Below are 27854 nucleotides of genomic sequence, written 5' to 3'. Positions count from 1 at the left end.
CTTTACAGGCTCTGGCTTTCAGCACCATGTGTCTGGTACTATCATCAGGGTCAGTCCTGTCTCTAGGATATGCTGGCTAATATGCAGGAATGCTGTGTGTGTGTGTGTGTGTGTGTGTGTGTGTGTGTGTAGATGGGGATGAAATCAAGCTAGGCAAAAGTGCCATCTCTAAGCCATATACTAGCTTAGGATGTGTTGTCTGGGACTGGAGAGATGGTTCAATGGTTAAGAGCACTGACTGCTCTTCCAGAGGTCCTGAGTTCAATTCCCAGCAACCACATGGTGGCTCATAACGATCTGTAATGGGATCTGATGCCCTCTTCTGGTGTGTCTGACAACAATAACAGTGTACTAGTATAAATAAAATAAATAAATCTTTTTTTTTAAAAAAAGGCTGTGTTGTTTAAGACAGATGCCACGTGTCTGGAACAGCTCTAACTTGGATAGTGTGAACAAAAACCCTAAACCACTAGGCCCACTGGGGCTTTGAGGAAGGCAAGATAGATATCTGCACTCAGCTAGAACTTCAAGGTGCAACTGGGGTTCCACCAGCTGTCTCCCCTCTGCATAGACCACAGTGAAGATTTCCCTTAAGGCCATGGAGCAACTGAGGGGATGGCCTTGAATGGTCCAGCAGCGAGGAGGGTGGAAAACAGACTGGACCTACCACATACCTTGAGGCTCAGCTGCTGGGGACGGTAGAATTGGAGATTCGGATCAACGGCTGGGATGTTCCTGCTGGCTAGGGCCTTGGCCAGTTCTCGCCAACTGCCATACCCTGTGAAAGGGAAGAAGAACAAAACAAGGCCAACTTAATGCAGGAGCCCATAAATCTGTAAGATTAGAGAGGTAGAGATAAGAGAGGTGAGTGGCTTCTCCTTACCACACCTCTCAAGGTAGGTATGGAATGGGTGAGGCAGGTGACGGGAAAGACCTGTGCCTTCCCTAAGTCAGAGAAGGGACTCTGCTAGGTGAACTGGGCTATGGTCATATACCGTGGGTTCCACTGCAAAGTGATTCTTACCTAGTTGCTCCTGGTAGGTGATTTCTCAAAGGCCCAGTCAAGAAATGGTGACAAAGCCTACTTCCAGGGCAGCAGCAGAGGATTATGGGAGGTGAGGACAAAGGGGGCCTAGGACTTTGTATTTGTTCCATAAATTTAGTTCTGGGGCTATGTGCGACACCCTCATGTCTGCTCTTTTTTTTTTTTTTTTTTTTTTGGTTTTTCGAGACAGGGTTTCTCTGTGTAGCCCTGACTGTCCTGGCACTCACTTTGTAGACCAGGCTGGCCTCGAACTCAGAAATCCGCCTGCCTCTGCCTCCCGAGTGCTGGGATTAAAGGCGTGCGCCACCATGCCCGGCTAGTGTCTGCTCTTTAACTGGTTAATTTGCACACATCTGCGGAGGTAGAAAGAACCCCGGTGGGAAGGAGAGGACAGGAAACGGTTGGTGTGCAAGCAAGCATTCCTAAACAAACAAAGGCAAGGTAAGGGTGGGAAGAGTCGGAGCCCAGGGGTCAGTCTGCAAGTCACTAGATGCCAATGCCTTCTTGATGACAGGGAGAATGATTGGGCAGGGGTGTTGGGCTTAACGTAAGCAAATGTACAACACTGTGAGCCATAAGTCAGAATCATGAACCATCAGGCTGGTTTAGATCACTTTATCCTCCTCCAGGTAAGGAAAACGGGAGCAAAGCTCCTGACATGACCAATCTGGGGTCATAGAACAAACAGTAACAAGGCTACGGTGAGAACCCAAGCAAGCAGGGGTGTCTCCATTGGGCTGCTTTATTAAGATGCCCTTGAGGGGCTGGGTTACACCTCAGCTCTGGAGTCCATGCCTAGCATAACATACACTCTGCTAAAAAGAAGTCAGAGTGAAGCACCCCTGGAGGGGGGCAGGGAATCACATAAAAGGAGTTTGACAGTCATCCGCCCTTGGGAAAGAACAGTTTAAGTGTCACGGGATCCCTGTGTGAGCTCCAACAGAGACAGAGCTAACTAAACAAAAACCAGAGAATAAACAGCTAAGTGTGGTGGCAGATGTCTATGACACACCAAAAATCTAGGGGAACAAAGGCAAGATTGCTGAATCCAAGGCCAGCCTGGGCTACAGAGCAAGACCAGACTATGGTCCACAAAACAACCAACCACAGAGTACAGCCAGTAGTACGGACTGCACAGAAAGCAGACATCACATTGTGCATGAGTGCTAGGTGCTGATGTTTGGAGGGGTGGGTACGGAGTCACAGACTGGAGCTTGATGGGGGGCGGGGGTGTCAGGCTGCTTTTCTTCTGTGGTTATGGTGTGTGTTTACAAAGCATCTCAGAGGCATCATCCGATCCTTTTCAGACGCTGGAGTTAGGTCAGGTGCGGTCAGGTGCAATCATTCTTGTCTTACAGATGTGGAAAGAGGCGCTTGGAGTTCTCAGCCAAGGATCTATCTGTCTTCCAAGATTAGAGAAGATAGCCCTCACATGCCAATGTCTGTCATCATTTACACTCTCTCCTGCAGCTACTCTTTAGCAGAGCTTTGAGAAGTCCTGGAGTCAGACACCTTAGCCATGGACATAGGCTGTGGGTTACTACACAAATATTCAGTCACACTTAAGTCACGGGAACTTCTGGCCTCCAAGGATACATGCACAGACACATATTGAGAAACAAAAACACAAATCTTAACACACACACACACACACAGTGAGTCCCCTCTGTGTGTGTCTGTGCATGTGTGTAGGGAGTACGCATGCATTCAGACCAGAAGGCATCAGGAGTCCTCCTCAATCACTCCATACCTATTTGAGGCTAGTTCTCTCCAGAAACCTGAGGTTCCTGTTTTCTCAGCAAGACTGAAAGCCAGCAAGCCCTAGCGATGCCCCTGCCTCAGGCCCCTGCACATGTGTCAGATGCTCAGCTTTTTACATGGGAGCTGGGATCTGAACTTTGGATCTCACCACTGCACAACAACTGCTGTGCTTTTTTTTTCCAGGCTCCACCACCCCTCCTTTTTTAGAAGAATCCTGATAGGCTAATTTAGCCAGAACGTGCTTGCTGTCTCTTCTTGGCAACTGAGCATCGACTGGTTTCCCTAATCCACTTACTGGCTGTAAAGCCCTGGCTTCTTTGCTGACCTCAGAACTGAACTCAGGTCTGTACTAAGTGAAGAACTCTCAATTGACCAGTTCTCTTCCTTTTCGTCTAAAGGCTCTCTCTGTGGCCAAGGAAAAGACAGGAAACTCAGTGAGGTTAAATGTAGCCAGCCCCTTACCTACATGTTCTGAGACATGAGATCTGGATGGTCAGCAGATGAGTCTTCAGGCTTCGGAGTGACGGGTCTAACTGCACACACACACCCACACACACACCCACACACACACACACAGCTGTACCACCTTGAGCTAGCCACAGCATCTCCTTAACCTTGCTTCCTTCATTGGGATGGTGGGAATAGAAACATCTGCTCCATCCAACAGGCCTTCTGGGAACAGTGAATTATCTGGGTCTGACTCACAGAGTGCTTGATACTCTTCTCTTTCTCCTAACAGTTCCTGAGTTGGGGGTTTGGATCTGAGAGTCAGGAGATAGAATTCTAACTTCTTTAGAATTGTGTAAACTGCACAGAACCAGATCTCTCTCTGACTCTCTTCTCTATGCTCGCTGACCAGAGAGCAAGCAGACAGGGCAGTGGGGACTTGGATCTGTCCTCTCTGTGGCACGGACTTTGTGGTCCTTCCATCACCTTCCCATGGCCCTGCCAGTGCTCACTAAGCACATGCTCTGTGCCAGGCTCTGAGCACAGGCGCTGTATTTGGATCCTCCTCATCTCTGTCTCTGTATCGATTCTGGCAGTGGATACCCAGCCATTGCTTGCCCCACTGGGAGCAACTGGAGCTAAAGAATGTGCTGATTGAACGACTGACACTTGTCACTTGTCCCCTGTTAAGTGATTCCTCCTGCTTCTGGCTGGGCCTCTGCTTCCAGAGTACCAGCTGCCAGGACCTGGTCCTCCTACAGCAGGTGTCACATTTATGCCGGGAGACAGACACCGGAGTCTCAGGTGTCAGACAAAGCACACTGTGGGCCTCATGCTCTGCCCTCACAGAGCTGGGCTATCAAGTTAACCATCAGCCAGAGCTTTGCCAACACCCTCCTGGGGGCAATACAGACTTCAAAGGCCTGAAGATTATCATCCTGGCTCTCTGAGACCCTATAGAACGCATATATCCCTTGGTATCATTTTTCAAAAACTCTTAACATATGTTAACTCCATGGCCTCTCTCTCAGAAATAAGAAAAAACAAAGTAAATAAAACGGTATGGTGGTCAGCCCAAGGTCACACAGCAAAAAGAAAATCCACAGGAAGCTTCCTATGCCTGGAACAACAGTCTTTAGCATCGCTATGCTCACTGCGCTGCTCCATCTGATACTCTTGCCAATACAGCATGTGGACATCGGGGCCACTGATGGGAGAGTGGGAAGACCCGTCACCGATACCCAGATCCCACAGTAGGACTGCAGGCTTGAGCTCCATCTCCACCCCAGGTGTTGAAAACACTTAGAAGCATTTCCAACTTAACAGTTAAGGGCTGGGCATGGAGTTTAGTGGATACAAAGTGCTCGCCAGCTCAGTGTGGAACCCTTGCTGGAGGTTTGTACAAGGCCTTGGGTGTTATCCCTAGCACACTTAAAATAAATAAATACATACATATATTTAAAAGCAAACAACTGAGGGAGTAAAAAATTGATACTAAATTTCCATGTCAGTATAAATTCCCAAAGCCTGTTGATAAAGACTACAATGCACGCTACACAAGAATGTGTTCAAACCTCTGCCAATGCCCAACTGAACTCCTTACAAGCTCTGTGCTAATGTGTATTGCTTTGACTCTTAAGCAACTATGAGTACAATACTAATAGCAGCCAACATTAATGAGCACGTATTATGTTCAAAGCACCGTGCTAAGGAGGTACGGCTTTGGTTTTGGTGTTGTTATTTTTTGAAACAGGGTCTCTACATAGCTCTAACTGGCCCGGAGCTTGCTATATAGATAAGGCCGGCTGCCAACTCGTAAAGATTCACCTGCCTCTGCTTCCCAGGTGCTGGGATTAAAGGTGTACCCACTCCATGCTTCCAGTTGTGTTTCAACACATAAAGACAGATAATGTGAGCACACATGCACATACATGACTTCATGGTGAACAACAAGGGAGCCCAGTGGAGACCTACAGAACCTGTTCCAGTCCCATGATCACTGAGAGTGTCAGCCCTGAGTCATCTCTCCACTCCACTTTCTATTTTCTTGGTCACGTGGAAACAGATCTTACCTGACTATAGAAAGACCTGGATGGAGGCAACCCAACACAGCGGATGACTCAAGTTTACCCCCAGTTGAAGGCTGAACAGACAACATGAGGTTTACGTCTCCTCTCCACCTCCCATCCCATCCTCCCCCCCCCCCAACCTGCCAGCTCTAGGGATCAACAGGGAGACTGAGGCAACCCAAGCTTGCTACCAGGAAAGGTGGAGCCAGGGAACGGTGTGAAAGGGGATGGATGCACTGGGGTACCATGGTGGACACAGACATCTTTACAGTATTGTTACCCACCTTGGGGCTGGTCTCTAGAAGAAAGGCTTTTCACCTTCTCTAAACTACAGGGGAGGACTTTTGAGAGGGGAGGGAATGGCTGTCCCATGACTCTGGAAAAGGTGTGAGCAGCCCAGAGGGGTTATTCCACCTTCTTCACAAGACACCACAGACCTGAAGATCCAGGATGAATGACGACTTCAAAGAGAAGCCCTGGGGTCTGTCTAGAAATTCACTCTCCAGAGCCTAACCATGCAAAGAGAAAAGATGGTGCTGAGGAGGTAGAATCCTTGTCCTGGTAGAAGACAAGAGACTGCCAAGGAGACAAGAGGCCACACCACTCGGCATGGATTTACAAGAGCCAGAAAGCAGCCCCGCGTCACAAGATGAAAAGGTTCCGTGCCTGGGAAGAACTTGAGGAGAGAGCCTGAGGAGAGAGCCTGAGGAGAGAGCCTGAGGAGAGAGCCTGAGGAGAGAGTTGGTGTCTTTGTCAGGACAAAGCGACCGTGGCTTGAAGCCAGCAGGGCTTAGATGAGAAAATGGAAGCTGCATGTCACAGACAGGCAAAGATGAAGTGGAGGGCATGTCACCTGGGGGACGGTCATCAGAGCACGGCACGCCTAAGGCTTTGAGGGCAGAGAGTGTGATGAAGTCTTTCCTAGTTGCTGATGCCCTAGGGAACTTGATGCAATGAAAATTATTATTACTATACCCATAACAATGAACATGTATGAGTTAACACACATATGTATACACATATATACGTATATGTATACACATATATGCATGTCTATTTGTACCGAGGTTTGCTATATTTATATTAACTTAAATACAGATTACTCTGTTTTTTCTTAATTTTTTAAAAATTAAGTTGTAACTTCTAATAAATAAACAAGTAAGCCATATATGCAATCCTCTTTTGTGATGCTTAACAATCTAAGAGATGAGGCTAGAGAGTTGACTCCATGGTTAAGAGCACTGCCTGCTGTTTGAGAGGACACAGGTTCAATTCCCAGTGCCACACACATCGTGGCTCACAACCACCTGGAACTCCAGAGGGTCTGATGCCCTCTCTCGGCCTCTGTGAACACTAAGTACACACGTAGTTCACAGACACACACAGGCAAAACCCTCATACACATATAATAAAAATAAATAGATCTCAATAAACAAACAAACAAATAAATAAGTACAATTTAAAGAAAATAATCTAACACTTCAGAGCACAAAGACCCCTGGAGCAAGTGAACTGAATGCAGTTTTAGCAAGAATGGGCTAAGTATAATTAACATTGGCTCAGCCCTCCCTCCTGGATAAGAGAAAGGTATGGGCCGAGCAGAACCAGGCTTAATCGGATTATAAACCCAGAAGTGTCTTTCAAAATACTGTTATAGTCTCTCAACAATCTCTTTCCCTGAGTTCAATACTTTTTCTTTTTTAGATTTTCTTTAACAGGTTCGTGTGTGTGTGTGTGTGTGTGTGCATGCGTGTGTACTTAATATGTATATAGCTTTTATTTTGTGATAGGCACACACACACACACGTATATATGTACACACACTGAATGTTGGTCATTCCTTTCGTCTCCTGTTATCCTCTCTCTCACTGAAACCTTTCTCCCAACCTTATTTTCATATTTTTCTAAATACATCCATCCATATATACTGTTATGCACCCCTTTTAAACTACACGTTATACAATATTTTGTTATTTTAGACCCTTTTTTCTCATGATAGGCACACACCACTGAGTACTGAGAACTGAGCCCAGGGCTTCATGCATGCTGGCAAGCTTTCTACCGACTGAGCTACACCCACAGCGCAGATTACTCCTGTGGGCTTACAGGGTTTGTTGTTGGTTGGTTGGCTGGTTTTGTTTGTTTGATCTTCCCAAAAGCCATAGAGACAGTAAGTGACTGAGCTGAGATTTGGACCCAGGATGAAAGGCTGTGATCGTAACTCTATTACTTCCCATTCAAGGTCCTGAATTTTACCTTTATCATTATCACTTAGTAGCATTCATTCACCAGCTCATCCCTGTTCTCCCACTGTCTCCAACTACTGTCTTTATCTTCTCTCTGTAAGAGCCAAAGAAATGCAAAGGGGAGAATGGAGCCCCAAATATACAATCCCATCACCTACTCTAGCCAGAGAACCAAACAAGAACATTCAACACCCTTTCTTTCTCAACAGAAATAATCCTGTGTTTGTGTTCATGACTGGCCCTGGGGATCATTGTGGCTGCCCAGCTCCTCAGGAGGAGGGAATGTCTTCAGAGAGTAGAAAGATGGAGTCCTAAGGTTTCCCTGGCTCCTGCTCACGAACAGATAAACACAGGTAGGGCTCTCAGGAGCTTCCCTCTCTGACAGGCCTCCAAGCCAGGGGCCTGAAGTGCAGTCAGCTGTACTCTCCGTCTCCTGCCAGGCTAGCACCTGAGCCGCTGGGATGGCTGTGGTTGCAGGCAAGCTGAGGCTTGCAGCCAGCGACTTGGGAACTGCACCTACTGTCCTCACGAGTGCTACCCAAAAGGCCCCAAAGAGGGCATCTGAGCCAGTGCCAGGGATGCACCTGCCCTACAGCCACTGTAGGGCTTCCTGCTCACACAAACATCCAGGGAGAAGATAAAGCCAAGGGAGCAGATGAGGAGAAAAGACAGAGAGCAACTCGGTGTCCTTTCTATTTGCTGCCGCCGCCCTGGGAATACAGGTTCTGCTTGTATGGAGCTGAGCTCAGTAACTTTCCATTCCCTAAGCATAGGTGATGGTCAGTGTAGACTCCAGAAGGTAGGGCTCAGCCCGGTCACCTTGAGGATATCACCATTATCATTACCATCATGGCAAAAAAAAACTAAACAACCGTAACATTTCAGGCTCCATTTACAAGTCACTGTTATGACAGTTACAGTCAACTTAAGACCCGCCAGGAAAATCTAATGCTGAGAGCCCAGGACTCTGAAGACTGGCCCATATTCTGCACTTGAATCCTCAAGGACACCTAGGCAAGAGTCACTTAGGTTCTTTCCAGACCCTCTGGTGGGGTTTGCTCTTCTGAACCCACTAGGTTTGTCTTCCTGTGAAATGGGACAAAGAGACACTTCAAGGAAAACATGAGACCACCCCTGACCTCCCTGGGCGGTCTTTCAAATAGGGAGTTCAGGGCTGCAGTAGCTGGGCATTTGTCTAACATGTAGAATAAATAGCTAAGAATAATCAATCAGAAGACTGAGGAAAATGAGCCAACGGACCCTCGATCGTTAGCATTTCCTGAGCACCACGTGCCCTACTAACAGCTGGGACGGAGCGAACACGCACACACTTAGCTCTTTCTGCTCTGTGGTTAATGAAAGGACCCACTTTGCCAAGCCCTTGGAGATGGCCTGGTGCTCACACTTGTATCCACACGCAGGGCAGGTGCAAGCCAGTTCTGCTGGATGCAAACGGGCAGACACAGCAAGCTGGCTGGGTTCACCGGATGCTGATGACACGATGTTGCTCAAGGATTTTTTATTCTCAAAGACTCAGAAATGTCAGGCAAGACTATGAGCAAAAGCTCTGTGATTAGGAAACTTGTCTTTATGGTATGAGAGTCTAGGAGAAGCAAGGAAATCACTGGCTCTGTATAACAGCCACGGAGGAGTTTCAGCAAGAATATCAATAGACCTCAACTGAAGGTTTAATGTTGCCCACAGAGGTACTGGAGGGTGTAAGACAGAAACCTTAGTGGTTACTTAAAAGCCTGGGCTCCAGGGCTGGAAAGATGGCTCATCGGTTAAGAGCACTTCCTGTTCTTTCAGAGGACCCCGTTTGGTTCCCAGTACCCACACTGGATGGCTCACAACCACCTTTAACTTCAGCTTCAGGAGATGTGTTACCTCGAGCCTCCATAAGCACCTGTACTCATACCCACATCTATACTCAGGAATACTCATAGCTCCCAGCACCCAATAGGGCACCTCACACCCATGTGAAATTCCAGTTCCAAGGGTTCTGATGCCCTGTTCTAGTGTTTGTGGACACTGTACACAAATGGTACGCAGACACATATGCAGGCAAAACATTCATGCACATAAAATAAAAATAAATCTAAAAACAAATATACTCTTAAAGCCCTAAACACTCCCTTGGCCTCTTCCCAAGTAAAAAACAGAAATAGAGGTTCTTTCTCCTGACGGAGAGAGAGAAAATGGTTTCCATTGTTGGAGGACCTGGAGAGACAGAAACATCATTGACAGAAAAAAGTGGGAGCCAGGATAAAAACAAACAAATAAAACCAAACCATCCTCATCCGAAGGTCCGGGAAGACACGCCAAGGGAAACGCAGGGGCGTGTGTCTACGAGAAGCAGGCGAGATGTCAGCTAGTCACTATGGAAAGAGGAGGAAACTGGACACAGTGGCACCCAGCACCACAGCCACACACAGGAGGCAGAGACTGCGTCTTAAGTAATTTTTTAAAAAGACAAGCGAGGACAAGCAGGAAATAATTATAATTAACTGTTAATGACAAGAGCCTGGACTTTGGGGATGGTTACAGTAAAATGCCGACACAGACTTCAGAAACTTCTCTTCCACGCATTACCCCACTCCACCCACTAGTGGGTTGGCACGTGATTCACCCACAGACAACCATCATGGCTACAAATGGACATCTGGCCGGGCTCCTCTCTGCTACAGGCTTCTGACACACAGTCTTATTTCACCCTACAGCAATCACTTGATGTTTACAAAATTTCCCTTTTACTGATCCTCACAGCCTCCACACAATGGCATAGGGAAACTGCTTGCTTTTCAAAAAGATCTCCTAAGAAGTATCTTACACAGGACCGACCCTCTGTGTGTTGTACAAAAAGGCACCGAATCCAAGGGAAACAAAGAGAAGAATCCTCGAAGCCAAGGACATTTTCTTGGGCTCCACAGGGCTTTGGTTTGGACCAACAACCAGGAGCCTTAGCCTCCCCAGCCCATTACACTTGATATCTGCTTTTACAGTACCCACACACCCACACACACGTTTGCAGTGTTTGGGATCCAACTTAGGGCCTGAGAGAGCCAGGAAAGTGATCTACCACCGAGCCACCGAACATACTCTCTTCTCAGCAGTCTGAGCCTCTTTTCTGTATTTGGCTGGAAAACAATCTGATGTGGGTGCCAGCCAACTGCTAGGCCTGCATGGTCTGAAGAAAGGGACTTGCCAAAACCAGATGAGGTTGCTGTAACCTGTTCCTGGGAAGGAGAAGGACTGGGACAGGAGGGTACACAAGACAGTAACAAGACTATTGGGGTTAGGTGTGGTGGTACACCCTTTAATCCCAGCACTCGGAAGACAAAGGCCACCTGGTCTACACTGAGTTCAAGCCAGTCAGGGCCACAGGGAGATTATTGTCAACTTAGACTTGTCCCTCTTCCTTCCCACAATAGGTCATTTAAGTAAAACTTCAGGGGTTTGTATGCACTGAGCACAGAGTGCATACCACAAGACCATAAGGGTCAGGTTCTCTTCCCAGAGTCACCGCCAAATATTCTTGGCTTTGTTTTATGTTCATCCAAATGCCACGAACCTTTAACATTTTGTTGACAGGGGGCACAGGGGCGTAAAGGTAAGTTCACTGAATGTCTAATCTGCAAGGGGAGCCAGTATGAAGAACCAGTCTGAAGTCAGTCTTTGATTCTTGGCCCAAGGCACAGTATGTCATCACAGGGCTTAGCTGCACCTGAGCCCAGTTAGGAAGGTCTGAAAATTAGTCCTGTGCAAGCAAAACTAACTCTCTGTCTCTCTCTCTGTCTCTCATTCCTGCTGCATTGACTCTCTCTCTCTCTCTCTCTCTGTCTCTCTGTCTGTCTCTCTCTCTCTCTCTGTCTCTCTCTGTCTCTCATTCCTGCTGCATTGACTCTCTGTCTCTGTCTCTCTCTCTCTCTGTCTCTCTCTCTGTCTCTCATTCCTGCTGCATTGACTCTCTCTGTCTCTCATTCCCTCTGTCTCTCTCTCTGTCTCTCATTCCCTCTGACTCTCTCTCTCTGTCTCTCTCTGTCTCTCTCTCTCTCTGTCTCTCATTCCTGCTGCATTGACTCTCTCTCTGTCTCTCTCATTCCTGCTGCATTGACTCTCTCTGTCTCTCTCTCTCTCTGTCTCTCTCTCTGTCTCTCTCATTCCTACTGCATTGACTCTCTCTGTCTCTCTCTCTCTCTGTCTCTCTCTCTCTCTGTCTCTCTCTCTGTCTGTCTCTCATTCCTGCTGCACTGAGCAGGCACCTGAACATGTGAATGATAAAGAGTGGGTGGTGTGACTCTCTCTCTCTCTCTCTCTCTCTCTCTCTGTCTCTGTCTCTGTCTGTCTCTCATTCCTGCTGCACTGAGCAGGCACCTGAACATGTGAATGATAAAGAGTGGGTGGTGTGACTCTCTCTGTCTCTCTCTCTCTCTCTCTCTCTCTGTCTCTGTCTCTGTCTCTCTCATTCCTGCTGCATTGAGCAGGCACCTGAGCATGTGAATGACAAAGAGTGGGTGGTGTGACTCTCTCTCTCTCTCTCTGTCTCTCTCTGTCTGTCCTTCCTGCTGCATTGAGCAGGCAGGCACCTGAGCATGTGAGTGACAAAGAGTGGGTGGTGTGAAGAGCTGGAAGAGTTACTTCATAAGCAGTGTCTCCTCACAGTTCTGGGCCTGGATGAAGTGACAGTCACTGACCCTGACACTCTGAGAGACTGACAACCAGCTGCAGGCTGTCACAGCACCCTGTGGACACTCGCTGTGCCAGAGATGTCAAAGTCACAACCCAAGTGTCCCTGAGTGGTCACTATTCCCTTATTTCCCTTTCTCTCTCTTACCCCCACTTCTCACCTCTATCACCTCGGTATCTAGCTCTGATGGGCCTGAAGTTTGCTCTGTAGACCAGGCTGGCCCCCAGCTCACATAGATCCGCCTGCCTCTGCCTCCAAAGGCACGACTACTCTAGCCTTCTTTCTCCTTTCTAAACATAACTTTGAGATGTGTACATGCGTTGAAAATACATATAACACAGACTAATCTCGATTACCAAGTTGGTAGGTCTGAGAGGCACCTAGGAGATGGGTTGAGTACCGCTAGTGAGTCTCTAAGGTGTTCCTCGAGATGACCGGCATGAAGTCTCTGACCTAATAACCGTTTTTCAATCAACTAATAGTTAAGTTCTGAACAGACTCTTGAAAGTAGCAGAACTGTGGGAGGTGGAGCCTGTATGAAAGAAGTTGTTCTCAGTGAGTGAGTCTCTATCTAACAGGAATGTCTTGCTAGGGGCCACTGTGAGGAGCCGGTGTGGCAGCAGTCCCAAGAAGGTGCCAGGGACTGCAGCTAAGTCTTATGACTTGCACCTGACTTCCTCATACACCTGAATATAAGCCACAACCATCGTTGAGAGCTGCACAGGTGCACCAGGATACTGGCGAATCCATTTTGGTGGAGACATGCCCCTGCAGCCCTGATTAGCTGAAGCTGCGTGCCTGGTGAGGTGACGTGGCCTGCCGTGAGTAGATGAGGGCTGAGAGTATATAAGAGTGAGAGGCCCGGGTTAGAGAGAGATATAAAGTGGAAGGATAAAGTTGAAGCGAGAGTGATGAAGACTGAAGTTTGCTGAATAAACTGCTGTTAGAAGGACTGGTGGTCGTGTCGTTCTTGCTGGTCGAGAGCGGACGCGACAGGCCATGTTCTGTGCTTCTCTATTTCTCTTCAGGGTCTGAGCAGCCCCACATGACTCCTTGTCAGGATGCACTGAACCCTCTGAAACCATGAGTGAAACACAGCATCCCCATGTTAAGCTATTTCTGCCAAGCAGTTTAATATAACAATGCAAAGGCCAACAGAATAAGTAACAAAATTTATCTCTTTTGGGGAGGTGGAGGGGTTGAGACAGGGTTTCTCTGTGTAGTCCTGTCTGTCCTGGAACACAGTCTGTAGACCAGACTAGTCTTAAGCTCAGAGATCTTCCCTGAGTGCTTGGAATAAAGGTGTGCACCACTCCTACCAGGCTAAATTTATTGTTTTTTTTAATGAGAGTCTGAAGTGCCCTTCCATGAGCTACACTGCCAGAACACTCCATCTTTCTTTTCTTTTCTTTCGTTTTCTTTTTCCTTTTCTCTTCTTTCCTTTTCTTGTTTCTGATTCTTCAAGACAGGTCTTTTTCTGAGTAGCTCTGCTGTCCCTGAACTGTCTGTACTCTAGGCTGGCCTTGAACTCAGAGATCTGCCTGCCTCTGCCTCCCAAGAGTGGAGATCAAAGGCATGTGCCATCACTGCCTGGCTATCACACTTGCTGTTTAAATGCACAGTTCAGTGGCAGTGAGCACATTCACACTGCTGCACACTGCTGCACACCGCTGCACACCATCCTCCCACAACGCTTTCATCCTTCTGAACAGAAACTCTGTCTACACGGGGCAACTTCCATCTCTTTTGTTCCCTGCTCCTGGGAACCACTATGCGCCTTTCTCTGTGAATTCTGCTCTTTATAAATTTACCAAGTATTACATATACATGGAATCATACAGTATTTGTTCTTATATGTTTAGCTAATTTCATAATTATAACATTATTTCATAGTTCAACCATATTGCACTGTGTGTCACAATTTCCTTCCTTTACTTTAAAGCTGAGCAATATTCCATTGTATATGGGTGTGTGCACATGCATGTTATACATATATTATATATGCATATACATACACATACATATAAATTTTCTTTATCTATTCATCCATCATGGAAAGTTGGGTAGTTTCTACCACTAGGATGCTCTCACATTTTTCAGAAAGGCACACTACTGAACCACAAATAAATAAATAAATAATCTAGCAGATACTGAAGACCAAAGGGACCAGGCTGCTATATCAGTGGAATATCTATGGTAGTAAAACTTTGAGTTTCACTAAAAATGCAGAGAGTCTGGGGAGCGCTGGCTTGGGAAGAGTGATATATTGGTAAGATCAGAATGAACCACTCCCAGTCCATAACCAGAAAAGAAGCAGAAGTCCTGAGAGGCATTTCCTAGGAATACCGATGCTCTAGTACACTAGGCAGTATGAAAACAGCAATTTCAACACATCTTGGCTTCCAAGAGTGCTTAAAGCTTTCTGGCCCTTACAATCTACAAGCTAGGAAGGAAGTGTAGGGACTACTGGTTGCCGATCCTCCACGAAGCAGGTATTTCAGAGTCATGATTTAGAACCCTTTTAGTCCAATTTGACATTGTGGAGAAAGAAATGGAGTGATAGTGGAATAGCACAACGAACATGGTGTAGATCAGTGTATGTGTGTGAGTATATGTGTGTGTCACTAGGTGTGTGTATGTGTAAGAATGTATACATATGTGTGAGTATATGAGTGTATATGTATGTGAGAGTGTGAGTATGAGAGAGTGTGTATAAATGTATGAGTGTATGTGTGTATGTATATGTGTGTGAGGGTGTGTATATGTGTGTGTATATGAGTGAGTCTGTATGTATGTGAGTGTGTATGTAAGAGTGTTTATATGTATGTATGAGTGTGTATATGGTATGAGTGTGTGTGAGTATGCGTATGTGTATAATGGGGTCAGTCTAGTCTGGAACTTGTAATCTTGTCTCAGCCTCCTGAGTGCTAAGAATACAGGTGTGTAGCCGGGCGTGGTGGCGCACGCCTTTAATCCCAGTACTCGGGAGGCAGAGGCAGGTGGATTTCTGAGTTCGAGGCCAGCCTGGTCTACAAAAAGTGAGTTCCAGGACAGCCAGGGCTACACAGAGAAACCCTGTCTTGAAAAACCAAAAAAAAAAAAAAAAAAAAAAAAAGAATACAGGTGTGTGCCACGTGCCTGGTTCTGGATTCTTTGAACACTTGTGGTAAGACATATATCATGCCAGATGCACACTGGTGGTATATGGTACAACCAATAAAAACTCAGCAACTAAGCACAGACTGGAAAACTAGTCCTCCGATGTGGCTAGAACTGCAGGCCTATCTGCCTCAGCTTAAGTCACTGGTAACTTCTGGAGATGATTTTGGAGAACTCAGGAGTTGAAGAAGGGGTTTCATAGTTTTGAGGCCACCTGATCTATACAGTGAATTTCTGGCCAGCCAGGACTACAAACCCTGCCTTTGTTTTGTTTTATTGTTGTTTCTATTTTTCTTTTTTTTTTTTTTTTTAAAGATTTATTTATTTATTATATATAAGTACACTGTAGCTGTCTTCAGACACTCCAGAAGAGGGCGCCAGATCTCGTTGCGGATGGTTGTGAGCCACCATGTGGTTGCTGGGATTTGAACTCTGGACCTTCGGAAGAGCAGTCGGGTGCTCTTACCCACTGAGCCATCTCGCCAGCCCTGTTTCTATTTTTCTTCCTTCCCTTCCTCTCCCTTTTCTTCCTTCCCTTCCTCTCCCTTCCCTTCCCTCCCCTCCCCTCCCCCTCCCCCTCCCACTTCTTCTTCTTCTTCTTCTTCTTCTTCTTCTTCTTCTTCTTCTCTCTCTCTCTCTCTCTCTCTCTCTCTCTCTCTCTCTCTCTCTCTCAAGATAAATTGGGGAAAGACCACAAAATAAATAAAATAGGGAATCACACCACCAGGCCTCAGAAAGGTCAAGAACCAAGCAGTTTACAAAATCTTTAATATCTCAACACCCCTGATGTCTGCTTAGGATTCAAACCCCCAGTCCTACCTGTGAGAGCCTTGCAATTCCATACAAATATCAGTGCGTGGGGGGTGGGGGGAGATGGTGGTGAAGGGATTAGGGGTGGGGTGTGGGTCTTCCCTGTGAGAACCCTTTAGCTGTACATAATTGACTTGATCTTTAAAGAATGAAAAAATTTTTTTTCAAGACAGGGTTTCTCTGTATAGCCCTGGCTGTCCTGGAACTCACTCTGTAGACCAGGCTGGCCTCAAACTCAGAAATCCACCTGCCTCTGCCACCTCCCCCCCCCCCAAGTGCTGGGATTAAAGGCGTGCGCCACCACGCCCGGCTAAAGTACACAAATGCAGATATAATGAGAGGTATCAAAGACAGAAACAGTACAATATCTAGAAACTGCATAGAATATCTGGAAGATGATAGAATTGATTATTTAGATTATTTCCCCTGGATTATACAAAGAAATGGTGTTCTAAATGTATTTCTTGAAAAGATAAGGAAAACAGTCATTGGTTAGACTTTCTAACCAATGGGCGGGCATGGTGGCTCTTGCCTCATACAGAAGAGGCAGAGTGAGACAGAACTTCAGATTCAAACACAGCCCAGAGTGTGTGGCATGCACTCAGTAGGCAGAGGCAGGCAGAGCTCTGAGTATGAGGCTGGTCTAGTCTATGTATTCTAGGACAGCCAGAGCTACATACAGAGACTTTATCCCAAATAAACAAAAGCCTCCAGCTTGTTGCAGTATATAGGAAAGCTGAGAGACCATAGCTACAAGCTTAAATAACATCTCCACTAGAAAGCTAAAGGCTTGAAGCCTAAGGTGTCATTATCTGAGACACAAAACAAGTTTGGAGAAAGACCAATGGCAAAAATCCAGGTCTCTGTTCTAGCTCAGAGCACATCCCTCGCCTGCTAACAAGTGAGGCCATCTAGTCGGTGAGTCTGGTGGCAAGTCCCCAATACTGCTGGGTCTGTCCAGCTTGGGCTCTGAGAACACAAGCCTTCTTGTGGAAAGAAGGTCACGGTCAGCCTGGAGGATGTATTTCCCTGAGAATCTGAGAACCTGCTAGTGATGGGCCGGATCAGTCCTAAATCTGACTCTGCTAACCACATGAAGATGGCTCTGAGGTTTTTAGGAGCAAGGCTGGGCATGACCTGTGGCCACAGTCTGCAAGATAAGAGCCTGAGAGACATTAGACTTCACTGGCACACCATTTATTATCCTCCTACATGATTTTCAAAACCATAACTTACATACACAGAAGCGCACTAAGTACTTCTTTGACATGTTAATCTCCTAACATTTCACATAGGAGGAAAAAAAATCCCTTCTTTAGGTTAAGAAGCAATTTTTTGTTTTTGTTTGTTTTTTGTTTGGTTCTTTGTTATTTTGTTTTTGTTTTTTGTTTTTGTTTTTGTTTTTTTTTTTTGAGACAGGGTTTCTCTGTATAGCCCTGGCTATCCTGGAGCTCACTTTGTAGATCAGGCTGGTCTCGAACTCAGAAATCCGCCTGCCTCTGCCTCCCAAGTGCTGGGATTAAAGGCATGCGCCACCACGCCCGGCTTAAGAAGCAATTTTTAAAATAAATGAATAAAGGCTGACATATAGCTGTGACAAAACATTTACCTAGGATGCATAAAGCCCTAAAGTTCATTCCCAGAATCACAAAAAGGTAGTATTTTGTATGTATGTGTGCTGTTAACAATGAAATCTAAGGCCTCATATATGCAAAGCAAGAACTTATCAACTGAGCTATACTGCCAGTCCTGGAGATTATATATATGTAATGATAAGCATATATATGCTTATTTTATTTTGTGTAGTGAGTGGGGACACAGCTTTCTGCTGTCAGTTCTCTCATAGGTTCTGGGGATGAAACTCAAGTCACTAGGCTTAGCAGTAAGCACCCTTGCCTGCTGAGTTACTCAGTGAAGTCACTAGGCTTAGCAGTAAGCACCCTTGCCTGCTGAGTTACTCAGTGAAGTCACTAGACTTAGCAGTAAGCACCCTTAACTGCTGAGTTGCTCAGTGAAGTCACTAGGCTTAGCAGTAAGCACCCTTGCCTGCTGAGTTACTCAGTGAAGTCACTAGGCTTAGCAGTAAGCACCCTTAACTGCTGAGTTACTCAGTGAAGTCACTAGGCTCAGCAGTAAGCACCCTTGCCTGCTGAGTTACTCAGTGAAGTCACTAGGCTTAGCAGTAAGCACCCTTGCCTGCTGAGTTACTCAGTGAAGTCACTAGGCTTAGCAGTAAGCACCCTTGCCTGCTGAGTTACTCAGTAAAGTCACTAGGCTTAGCAGTAAGCACCCTTGCCTGCTGAGTTACTCAATGGCTCTCCTTTTAAATCAGTAAGATAAACAGCTGCAAGTATGTTTGATAAAGGGATTTAGACTCGGAAGGAGCTAAGAAGAAAATAGACAGTTCAGCAGTATTCTCACTGTCCTGGGAGGGGGGGTGACCTGAGCTGGATCCCCATAGTAGAAGAAAACTGACCCCACAAATTGTCTTCTGACCTACACACACACACACACAGCACACATACAATATAAACCAATAAGTAAATATAATTTCCTAAAGCTTGCCGAATCAGTCGCTTGAGCTGTAGGTATTTTTTTGTTGTTTACTTTGGTTCAGATGCCATTGGTCATAATTCCATAAGATTACGTCTGCTGGTCTGCTCTGACCTTCATAAAGTCAATGAGACCTTGACTCAAGATGGCTGATTAAACTACTGAATGATGGTTTTATATTTTTCTACCGACAAAAAACAACTAGCTCTAGCCAGGCATAGTGGCACACGCCTTTAATCCTAGCACTCTGGAAGTAGAGGCAGATGGATCTCGGTGAGTTCAAGGTCAGCCTGGTCTACAGAGTGAGCTCCAGAACAGCCAGGGCTACACAGAGAAATCCTGTCTCAAAAAACAAAAAACAAAACAAAACAAACAAAACCACACAGATAATGATGAGGACAATGATGAATGATACTACTACTACTAATTAAACATATACACAAACACCCACACAAAACTCATCTCTGTGGCTCTAAAGTGAGAGTTTCACTAAGTCAACTTGTTTTATATATATATAGTTTGATATGACATACAACATTTGATGTGTTACAAACCATATTTTCTAAACCCTAATCAAGATATATGATCGAAACAAATGCTGGCAAGGACTCAGGGAACAGGTAACCCCAGAATATTCCTGATGGGATATGAGCTAAAGCAGCCACTACAAAAACCACTTACAGAGATGCCCAAAAATTCTCGCTAGAACTGCCAACACAGGTTTCTTTTTTTTTTTTTTTTTTTTGGTTTTTACGAGACAGGGTTTCTCTGTATAGCCCTGGCTGGCCTCGAACTCAGAAATCCGCCTGCCTCTGCCTCCCGAGTGCTGGGATTAAAGGTGTGCGACACCACGCCCGGCTCCAACACAGGTTTCTGAGCAGTTCAGAGGCCGAAGCAGAAGTGAAGTTTGAAGCTAACCCTGACTACTTAATGAGATCCTGTTTCTAAATCAATTGATATACCGTACGATCCAGCCATATTACTTCTTGGTAATAGTATTCCAGAAGGAATCAGGGTCGGCTCAAAAGAGGTGTCTGAACATCCATGCTCATTGCATAATTAGTCATAATAGTTAAGATACGTAATCAGCCCAGATGCCCATTAACAGATGAGCAGACAGATAAACAGACAGACAGACAATGATGTGGTCATACAATTGAGTTTCATTAAACCACAAAGAATACTATTATGTAATTTTCAGGAAAATAGATAAGCCTGGAGATCTCACGTTAAACAAGGTAAGTTAGATAAACACTGTGTATTTTCTCATATGTTTAATGCATATGTCTCTCTCTCTGTGTCTGTACTTGTAACATGATGTCATGTGTTGTCATGATAGTAGAAAGGGACTGTGTAGGACGGAAGGAGGAAGGAGTCTAATGACCAGGGAAAACAAAGGATCAAGTACAAAGTATGCTTGAAAAGACTATAAAGCCGGGCGTGGTGGCGCACGCCTTTAATCCCAGCACTTGGGAGGCAGAGGCAGGTGGATTTATGAGTTCGAGGCCAGCCTGGTCTACAAAGTGAGTTCCAGGACAGCCAGGGCTACACAAAGAAACCCTGTCTCAAAAAACCAAAAAAAAAAAAAAAAAAAAAAAAAAAAAAGAAAAGAAAAGACTGTAAGGAGATCCATTATGTACACTAACTAAATAATGATGCTATGTGTTCTTCCTATGTCAATACAATGTTAGGAACCCAACCCAAAGAGTCACATTGTCTGATAGTCAATTACTGCTTTCAGCAATCCCAGCCCAGCACACAAGTGGGATACAAAATCAGGGAGACTCCTGCAGGTTCAGCCTTGTCTCAAATAAATAAATGGCTAAATGAATGAACAAACAAACAAACAAACATCACTTGCAAAAGCTCTCTGCTGTCCTCAGCCTCACGCTGTTGCTAGATTCCCTCAGATGACTGCTGGCGCCGACCTCTACACACCTCTGATCCATCTGTAGCTGTGTCAATAAGGATGTTGACTGGAAACGCACAAATAGCTCATTCAAAGACTCCCTACTCCACGTGGAACTCCTCAGCAAGGAACAGGGAAGTGAGCGGCCAGATACATCAGAAGGCACTTTCAGAGTGAACTCTGAGTTGCCTATCCCAAGCACTGCAGGAAGCTGCCGGACGGATGGGCTCAGCTCTGTTCACCCTGGCCCTGAGCAACCCCAGGCATTCATCCGGAAGACAGAGTCGGACTGGTTTCAGGTACCAAGTCTAGTGGAACCAAAGAGAAAACCAAGGGCATCTAAGTAGATGAGCTGACAAAAACTGCTCAGAAGTGGGCCAGACTGTCCCGGTTCCCTATCCCCAAAAGGGAGAAGGACACTGTGCTCAGGAGAAGGACCAGATTAAAGGCCTGAGCCAGGCACCACTCTTCCCCACCTTTGCTGGCTGGATCTCATCCACTCTCATTTTCCCTGTTATTTACATGGGCTCTGGATCTTTCTCCTACTTGGGGTACTTGTAAAGATAGCTAAGGTAGAGAGTTTGGACCTTTCATTTTTGGTTTTTTCCTTCTTGAACATAAACTTTGATGTTTAACGATCTCTGACTGCGGTCTGTATCCTAGTAATACATAAAGCTCTTGGGAAGCGATTAACTGTTTAGCCTTCCTGGGTCTTAGGGGGATATCTCTTCCATGTCTCAAAGAGTCTGTTGTAGGCAATCTGTTGGGTAAGATGCAAATTTATCCCCTTGGGCTGGCTGGAGCACTGAGCTATGTTTCCCCCAGAGTTCACCACCACACAAAAACAGATACAGCTTTCACACAGAGACTTCAGTCTGTTACCTATTTTGAGTTGGCTTCTTGGACCAGTATGTTAGAGTTCTGATGGTTGCAGAGAATAGCTGAGAGTGGATAAAGCTTTCAGAAGAAGCTTAAAAGAAAGGTACATTCAGCCAACAGGCTAGAGTTACCAAGCACCATGTGGGGCCTCGCTGCTTTGTCTGATGGTCAAGCATGGTATAACAAATCAACTTAAGAGTCAGCGAGATCTGGACTGAATCCCTGCCCACTACTTTTTAGCTATATGCCTCTTGCCGGGTTATTTTTTCTTCCAAATGCATCATTCAGGGGCTTGAACAAATTCAGCCAATATGTATTCAATATATGCTCAGTGTATACGAGGCTGGGTAGCTCCATTTGGTACTCAGGCTATGGTTTACTGACTTCCCATGCTCTCCCAGGCCTTGCACATTCATTCATTCATTCATTCATTCATTCCCAGCACAGAAGCAGGAAGGTACCACTTTCTCAATAAGACTGAGGCTTAAATGATTTACGGGCTTTGCTCCAGATCTCAGAAATGACTGAGATCCAAACTACTGTGTGGTTTCAAAGTCCACAGGTTGCTCGGTTAATCCTCAACACAACCCCGAGGAGGCTGGTCTTGTGGTGCCTCATTTATGGAGGAAGGAGCTACGGAAACAGTGACCGGGCAGCAGGAAGCCACAACTCAAGTCCCTGCACGGCATTTCCACAGCCAGCCCCGCCTCCCAACTGTGTTTTTTGCACAGCACCCAGGATGAGTAGTTCACAGGGTACACAACAATGAAACAGAAAGGACCCTGCAAGCCTGCAAGCCGGGGAAGACTTCTCTGTGAGGAGGACCCAAACAGGTATTTTGAGGTGGTGCATTTCTGAGTCTCTCGGAGGCTCGCCCCTAGCTACACATGGTTCCCAGGCCAGAACCATAAAGTATTTTTCTGAAATAAAATGAGCATGAAAACACTACGTCCTCTGAATCCCAGAGCACAGAAATCTGCCAGGCAGAATACAGCATCCTTTACGGTCTTTCCTTTTACGTTCACACATCCTTCCTCTGTCTTTTTCCTAAAAGCTCTTCTTTTCCTGTCTCAAACCCCACTAACTAACTCACCTTTGTGGCTGGCCCCGTGCAGGGACTTGTTCTTCCTGGGGACTCCCTTCCTTACTCACTGGTCCTGTAGATATGGCTTGCCATCGTCCACTTCCTTACGTTTGCACTGACGTTTCCTTCTATGTACTTTTAAATGTACCCAGTCCCTATATGGACATCTTTGAGGCAGCACAAAACCAAACTTAGCAAAACCAAACTCTTGTATATGCTTCTAAACTCAGGTCCCCTGAATGCGTGCATCTCAGCAAATGGCAAGAGGCCAAGTCCAGCATCTCTGGGGCTGTGAGCATAGCCCAGAGGTAGGATGCTCCCTCAGCATGCATGAGGCCTTGCATTCCATGTCCAGCACTGAGGGGGTAAGGGACAATGGATGATCTGTGGGAGACCTAAGAACTGGCATCTAGCAAGCTCCCAAAGAATGTTGGGGCTACTGTTTCTCAGTCCTCGAGTAGCCACGTTTTCTGGAAGAACTTTGGATGCCTATGACTGAGCTTGGGTGGTAGAAACACTTGCTGAATGTATGCAAAGTCCTGGGTTCAATCCCCAGTGCTGGAAAACAACGTCTAAAGGTACATTTGAGCAAACAACCTCTCAACCAATGGCCATTGAACTGTCTCCAATCAATGCTTTCTACATATGCAACTGCTATGATTCCGAGACTAAGGTCCACCATGAGACTGTTGGGTCACGTGTGTTAGAACTGAAGCATGGACATTAGTATATAACTTCCTAAAACATGGAAACAATTGTCATATACACTGGTTTTTAGGAGATAGGATGGCTCAGATGACCAAAGCACTTACCACCAAGCCTGTCGACCTGAGTTCAATCCTTACAGTGGAAGAAGAGAACTGAATCCTACAAGTTGTCCTCTGACCTCCTTATGTATGCCATGACTCACACCCATGCATACATGTATACAATGAATAAAAAAAAAAATAGAGTAAAAACATTTAAAACATATTCAAAACACAGATGTGCGTGTGTGTGTGTGTTTTTCTCTTCGTTAGAGCTTTTACTGTTATGATGAAACACCATGACCAAAAGTCAAAAGCAGCTTGGGGAACAAAGGGCAATTTGACTCATGCTCCTACATCACGTTCATCATGGAAGGAAGTCAGGCAGAAACACAGGGTAGGAACTGGAAGTAGGAGCTGATGCAGAGGCCATAGAGGAGAGCTCTCTGCTCTACTGTCACTGCTCATGGCTTTCTCAGCCTGTTTTCTTGTAGAATCTTGGAACCCATGACCACTTGTCCAAGGGAGGTCCTTACTCAGAATAAGCTGGGCTCTCCCCTATCAATGAGTTATATATAGAAAGAAGAGGAGCAAGAGGAGGAGGAGGACAACAACGATGACAACACCATAGCAGTGCCAGTCCTAATAGTCCCAAACTGTAAATACCCAAATGCCCATCAGTAATTAATAAACCACTTGGGAGACAGATGAGCCAGGAAGATCAGAACATGGGTTCAGGGCCAGCCTGGTGAGCCCCAAGGTAGCTGAAGCTGTATAGGGAATCTGTGTCTCAAAAAACAAAAACAGAACCAGGTTGATCCAATCCTGGAGACAGAGGCAGGTAGATCTCCAAGTTTGAGGCCAACCTGGTCAATGAGTTCCAGGACAGCCAGCAAAACAGTGAGACCCTATCTTAAAATAAAAGGAAAAAAATGTATATCTCAAAAGACAAAACCAAAAAGGGCTCAGGATGTGGATTAGCTGTTAGAGTGACTACTTAGCAAGTCTTAGTCCTGGGTTCAATTCCCAGCACCTATATACAGGGCATGGTGGGAAAGCCTGTAGTCTCAGCACTCAGAATTAGAGGCATGAGAATCAAAAGTTCAAGGCTGGGCTGGAGAGATGGCTCAGAGGTTAAGAGCACTGACTGCTCTTCCAGAGGTCCTGAGTTCAATTCCCAGCAACCACATGGTGGCTCACAACCATCTGATGCCCTTTTCTGGTGTGTCTGAAGACAGCTACAGTATACTCATATGCATAAAATAAATAAATAAATCTTTAAAAAAAGAAAAGTTCAAGGCTATCCTTGGGCTACATTATGAGTTTGAGGCTAACCTCAGATAAACGAGACCATGTCTCACAAAAACGAGAAGTGGGGAGGGGAAGAAAGACAGACAGGAAGGGAGGAAGAAAAGAAAACAAAACAGCATATATGCAAGTATGGAATATTATATATAAAACATAGTATAACAATTATCTACATCACATTTATGCTATACCATATACCACAAGCCACCTAGAATGACTTCTAGTGTACAGGAGGATGTGCTAAGTTACATGAAAAGACATTTGGGTATCCTCAGGGCCTAGAACCATCTCCTAGAGATACTGAGATGACTGCTCAGACCCATGCTACATCAATAACCCTGAAAATACTACTGTTTGCTTAGTGAAAGGAAAAATCCAGACACAGTGGGGCACCTATTACATGGGCCATTCATATGTAATGTTCAGAATAGGCAAATTCTTGGAAATGTAAAAAAAAAAAAAAAGGTTGCCTGCACTGGGAACAGAGAGAAGATGGAGAGATCGCTACTGTGTCCTTGGTTCCTTTTTGGAGAGACCAAAATAAATAAATAAATAAATAAATAAATAAATACTGGTTGCACTGAATTGTACTTTTGGGGGGGTACTGGAGGTTGCTCTACCCCTGAGCACTTAGCCCAACCCCCGCTCCTACTGAACTCTATATTTCAATGAATGATCCCTTGTTTCATTTCTTTAGGAAGGGCACTGAGAAGCTGAACTACCTCTCTTTGCCAGCAGGCAGGACTTCTGGGTCTCCATTCTCCCTCACTCCCAAAGCATCCCCACCCTCCAGCTGAATTGTCACAGATCCCTAGAAAGCCAGCAGCAGGTCTCTCTTCAAAGCTTGACCCCTTAGGATTTGTAGATAGCGAGCCGAGCCCCTCCCTCTCATGCCCAACCCCCTCCTCTTTGGGCACAGATCATTTACTTATTAAACCAATTAGATTAAATGACTCACACTGCACCCTTGGGTATGAGCCAGTGTAAACATCTCACTAGAGACTGATTTGTTCTTGAAATGAGCCTGTGTCCCTCTCAGCTCAGGTGACACCCCCTCCCCAAGTATTTCTCAGATCACGGTAGGAAGAAACTGGAGGACTATGGAGATGGGGGGAATGTTGCCACTCCATCCCTGAGCGGTGTCACCCCAAGGAAGACCACACTACCTCCTCAAAGAATTGACACAAAAGCGTTCTTATTTCTTGGGCTTTTGCTTCTGAGCAAACTCCTATCAAATTCCTGCGTGCTTCAAAGGAGCCTGGGGCCTTACATGCTAGGCCAGAGCTCCATCACTGAGGGTCAAAATCAGCTGAGTGTGCAAAGCTAGCTGGAGCCCTCTGGTCCACCCAACCCTGCCACATCTCAGCCCCACCCAGTAACACCCAAAGCTATTTCTCATAGTGCCCCACCCCTGACGAAACCCGGTTTGAGTTAGAGGCCTGGTAGATGCCAGCCTAGGCAACCAGGGACCATCACTTGCCTTACCTGAAAAGTAAGGAAAGGGTTATAGTGTTTCTCTAAGCTGAAGACTAGTGTATTTTTTGACTCAGTAACCTTGGACTGGACTCACTAGGCCAGGGCAGGGAACGCAGGAGTGTCGAGCAGGTCTCAATCCCCAGAAGCAGAGGCAGGTCTAACAGTCTACAGACAAGTGAGAAATTCCAGTGCAGTAAGGATGGCAAAGGCAAGAAGGCATGTGATGGAGAAGAGGCCTCTAGGCTCCCTTTTTTTCAGCTCCCACCACCATCTCTGTCCTGCTTTGCAGTGCGTGAAGCAGGAATACAGTGATGTTTCTAGGTTTAGTTTAGAGCACCTGCTCTCTGGTCCTGGCACCTCCTTGTAAACATCACCACTGTGCCATCCCTCCTGCCCGCCTGGAATCCAGGGGCGGGAGTGTGATTTGAGCCGGATGCTGTCCCGGAGCGCAACCACATCCTCTTGCCACCACCCCCCACCTCCACCACCAGGCATTTCCAAGTTTGTATATTTATGACTCTCTTAAAATAGGTCCCCGCACATAGGAGCAGAGGCTTGATTTAGGTCAATGAAATCAACATTTGGGAGAGCGAAGAGTCCCTGAGCAAGGCTGTTGTTTCTTCTCTAATCCTGTATCTGGGTTTCCGTACCATCTAGATCCCCTGGGAGGCTGCTCCATTCACCATTCCATGTTGCCTCAAGTCTCTCCTGCCCTGAAAATAGTCTCTGTCCTACTCCAGCAGATGGGTTTCCTAAAACACAGTGGCCCGAGGCCGGCTTCTAATGCTCATTTATTATTAAGCATTTGCATCTTGCAAAGTATTTCTCTGCTGTCAGCCCTTTTGTTCAATGAACTTAACCACCCTCTTGGAAATGGGGTGTGTGTTCTAAAAGGTAGGCAGGCTCTGTTACAGCAATGGACCGTGGGGCCTCAGGACTAACCGCCCACTATCATTGAAGTCCTAGAGAGGTAGCAGTGTCTCAGGTAGATTCCTGAGAAAACCTGCAAGAGGCGGCAGAAAACATGTTGGGTAAGACATTATCTGACTCAGGCTCTACCTTCAGGCACAACAGCCCAGCAAGGTTCTTCAGGCCTGAGCCTCTCCTGCCCTGTTGACTAATGGTCCTGTCGACTGTACTCAAGGGAAGGACCTTGGCTTCCTGATTCATCTCTGAGAATTGATTTCCTCTGTTGGCAGAGTTGTCTAGTTCTCAAGTCTAGAATCCCAAAAGGAATCCATTGTCTGTCGTCTCCTGGGGGTGGGGATGAGGGGACAGCAGTCCTGGTGCTATTGGGCCTGTGTAAGTCAAAGGTCAGAGGGAGGAAGTGAAAGACTGAGAGGGCAAGCCTGGGCCTTGGGGCCTTAGGGTCTTGGAGAATCCTGTGGGTTAATGCAAGGGCTTAGGTCAGAGGCACTGACTAATTCCTAGGAGGATGAGTGGAGAGAGATTAAAATTTTTTTTTTAAAGATTTATTTATTTATTATATGTAAGTACACTGTAGCTGTCTTCAGACACTCCAGAAGAGGGCGCCAGATCTCGTTACGGATGGTTGTGAGCCACCATGTGGTTGCTGGGATTTGAACTCTGGACCTTCGGAAGAGCAGTCGGGTGCTCTTACCCACTGAGCCATCTCACCAGCCCGAGATTAAAATTTATAAAGGAAGTTGTTTCA

At 46.0% G+C, this 27854-nt stretch overlaps 1 protein-coding gene across 4 annotated transcripts in view; it reads right to left on the bottom strand.

Annotated features, from left to right (window-relative positions):
- The window catches only part of B4galnt3 (beta-1,4-N-acetyl-galactosaminyltransferase 3), a 101094-nt gene that overhangs the window by 31753 nt on the left and 41487 nt on the right, over nt 1–27854 (bottom strand). For all 4 annotated transcript variants that reach the window (XM_085840025.1, XM_085840027.1, XM_085840026.1 and 1 more), the window contains one exon: nt 675–778. In XM_085840025.1, coding sequence (XP_085696151.1) covers nt 675–778 — 104 coding nt within the window. Of the gene's footprint in view, nt 1–674; nt 779–27854 lie in introns of those variants that run through there.

Source organism: Mus caroli, unplaced genomic scaffold, assembly GCF_978045245.1.
Source record: "Mus caroli unplaced genomic scaffold, Mus_caroli_1 scaffold_7, whole genome shotgun sequence".
In the NCBI taxonomy this organism is placed as follows: Eukaryota; Metazoa; Chordata; class Mammalia; order Rodentia; family Muridae; genus Mus; species Mus caroli.
The sequence above is the reverse complement of the archived record's forward strand: the minus strand, read 5'-3'. Positions and strand labels throughout refer to the sequence as shown.